At 42.0% G+C, this 2,328-nt stretch overlaps 1 protein-coding gene across 1 annotated transcript; it reads right to left on the bottom strand.

The window, feature by feature from the left end:
- Positions 1-191: 191 nt before the first annotated feature.
- PHALS_02223 (uncharacterized protein) lies at positions 192-2,181 on the bottom strand (the record flags this gene model as incomplete). The annotated part of the gene is made up of 7 exons (XM_024716687.1): positions 192-326; positions 473-601; positions 755-838; positions 927-1,279; positions 1,361-1,365; positions 1,449-1,907; positions 1,988-2,181. 7 exons carry the CDS (start codon positions 2,179-2,181, stop codon positions 192-194), a joined length of 1,359 nt encoding a protein of 452 aa, XP_024582261.1.
- Between the last annotated feature and the right edge of the window lie 147 nt (positions 2,182-2,328).

The following is a 2,328-nucleotide window of genomic DNA, read 5'->3' as shown; positions in this document are numbered from 1 at the left end:
ATATTTCCAAGTCTTCATACTGTATAAAGCTAAATTACATTGACAACGACAAGATTGCACTGTTAGTGCAGCCAAAACACAAATGAGAGTCAGAACGAAAAAAAGGTGTGGCTACCAGGAGCACGAAATAAAAAAGTCTTCTTATCATGTTGAGATGCAGTTCGTGTCTATTCCAATCACTTGCAGGTTTATCATGAGTATCGTCGGACGTGTCGAAGCAAAAAGAGTTCAATAAGCTCTTGCATGCCTACCTGCATGACCTTGTCTTGCATTGGCATCATCGTGAAGAAATTGTTATCGGGTACGTAAAGCAGATCATAAAGTTTCTGCACATAAATCAATGATCACATGTGATCAGTCCTTTGAAGTTGGCTCTGAACATCTAGTAGGTGCTTTCTTCTTTGCATCCTCTTCTATGTATTTCTTTGCAAAAGCATTCATAAACATTCTTTTCCTTTTGCAAACATTAAACCACAACTTCAAGTTGCAGATGCCGCAAACGGATGCTCTTACTTGAGCGCCATTCGTCAAGCGGTGGGGACAAGCAGGAAAAGTCAATAAATCGACCGGAGAAGCGGAGTGAATAAGCACGTGCTCCTTGCTGTGAACAATTACATATTTCGCTTGCCCAAAACAATCAAGACCACAAAAATAAGGCATCAAACGTGATATATGTCTCGCATAGCAAGCGTTTTACGACGATAATTGAATCTAAGTACGCTTCTACAGTGGATCCTCAAGCTTGCTAACATACTCCATCATATCGTTCAAAAATGTATCTATCAAAAACCTGTATTGAGCTAATATTTTCTGGTCGGGCTTCGCTTGATGCCACCTCCTGACATCAAATTACGATGAGAACAATAGTATATGAGACGCAAAAAGACGTTCCACCTCGCGAAAGAACCTGTAACAATGTAACTCACCTGCGTTTGATCGTTTGGCGTCAATGGTGCTTCCAGTTTGACTCCGTTGCTATCTCTATTTACTAAAAATCTGTGAAATAAGTTGAGTTGATCTTTCTTTGCATAGGAACGTTTCAAACGAAGGAATTCTGACACGTCTGTTTTCGTAATGGATTTGCGATCTAGAGCGAAAGCGGCATAATTCAGCCAACCACTATGCAGTAACCCACCTTCAATAGTTTGGTAAAAGTGATTGAGACCATCTATGCCATCCATTTCCATAAGAAACGCCAGATGCTGCCATTCAAAATGGTCTGTCATGAACTTCTGCATACGATCAATAGCATCTTGTCCGCCAAAGAAGTCTCGTGCGCCTACAGCCATCCGAACGACATCGTCTTCCATCAATTTTATCTGTTCGAAATTTGCGAGCAGATTCTCAACGGTATACCCACTAATTCTATGGCTCCAACGATAACCGACGTGTGATAGCCAAAGGCTTGCTTATCGCTCTTATAAAACGAAATTTCATCTGATACATACTTCTGTAAAAAGCTCTGGATATCATCAATAGTCAATTTGTCTTTGACCCATTTCTCGTGTACGAATTCAGCAGAAGTCTTGTGTTTAAGCATCTGGACCAACGCGAAGTCGTAAAAGATCGTTTGGGATTCATCCTCTGACCTTTGACCTAGTTGAATAAGAGAAAGCAATTCATCGTCTTGTTGCTCACTCCGCGAAGGGAGTTTGAGAAGATTTGACACCTTAGTTCTGTCCTCCTCAACAACTTTTTTTTTCGAGAGAATAATTCCACTGACCGCCGATGCTTTGCCATCGTTTCTTCCGTCAAAAATAACGTCCTTGACACCACTGGAAAGGTCACTTCTAAGTGCATTCCCATCGTGTTCTACGTTGAAATGGCCGTGTTCAATACCATTCGGAAGAAGCGGTGTTCTAAGAACCGATTGTTCGGGCCGAAACGTGTCAAGAAACGTATCCAGTCTGTTGCGGGCACTAGAGACAATGCTTTCAGAAAACAATCCCTAGCATCCTCAACGCTGGCATCAATGTCGAGCTCGGACTTTTGCGCTGCATCATGTAGCGGGAAAGAATCATTTAGAAGTGCGGATGTGTTGTGCGTCGGGAGACGTTGGGGTCCAGGGCCGACTTGACCACGGTCGTTGACGTGGCTAACAGCTGAATGAAGCGTAAAGCAAAGGCTTATACCGACTAAACACTTGAGCGACGAGAACTGCAGGCACGTAGATGTGACCATTTTGAAATCAATTGTTCACACGGATACGTAAGGCTGGAGAACCTAGAGGAGTAAAATGGAATGAAAAAGGATGAAAATGAGTGGTGATGATTTTTTTACATAAGTGATAATTGTGTGAGTACATAACATGTGTATACAACATTACAA

The sequence above is a fragment of the Plasmopara halstedii genome (assembly GCF_900000015.1).
Source record: "Plasmopara halstedii genome assembly, contig: Scaffold_1807, whole genome shotgun sequence".
In the NCBI taxonomy this organism is placed as follows: Eukaryota; Oomycota; class Peronosporomycetes; order Peronosporales; family Peronosporaceae; genus Plasmopara; species Plasmopara halstedii.
The sequence above is the reverse complement of the archived record's forward strand: the minus strand, read 5'-3'. Positions and strand labels throughout refer to the sequence as shown.